Source organism: Acyrthosiphon pisum, chromosome X (genome assembly GCF_005508785.2).
Source record: "Acyrthosiphon pisum isolate AL4f chromosome X, pea_aphid_22Mar2018_4r6ur, whole genome shotgun sequence".
In the NCBI taxonomy this organism is placed as follows: Eukaryota; Metazoa; Arthropoda; class Insecta; order Hemiptera; family Aphididae; genus Acyrthosiphon; species Acyrthosiphon pisum.
The window spans coordinates 17,735,092-17,735,319 of NC_042493.1; the positions used below are offsets into that span (position 1 = coordinate 17,735,092).

Below are 228 nucleotides of genomic sequence, written 5' to 3' on the forward strand. Positions count from 1 at the left end.
CAGAGCTCTGTTCCGGTCGTGTAACAGGAGATCTGGTCATCGGATTTGATTCGCCGACATCGTTAGATTGCGACTCGAAGACTAATACTTCAGGTTTCTGGTTGAACCTCACCGATTTCTCCTTGCGTACATTTCCATCGATGTTCGTATTGTTCTCCATATTTCGCTCTGTTCAACAAAAGATTAACAATTGATACCTAATAAAAATGTAAAATTATTGATTATAAA

The 228-nt window shown here is 38.6% G+C and overlaps 1 protein-coding gene across 1 annotated transcript in view; it reads right to left on the reverse strand.

The window, feature by feature from the left end:
- The window catches only part of LOC115035151, a 1,995-nt gene extending 1,835 nt beyond the window's left edge, over positions 1-160 (reverse strand). Inside the window, exon 1 of the mRNA XM_029492862.1 lies at positions 26-160. Coding sequence (XP_029348722.1) covers positions 26-160 — 135 coding nt within the window. The remainder of the gene's footprint in view (positions 1-25) is intronic.
- Positions 161-228: the final 68 nt, after the last annotated feature.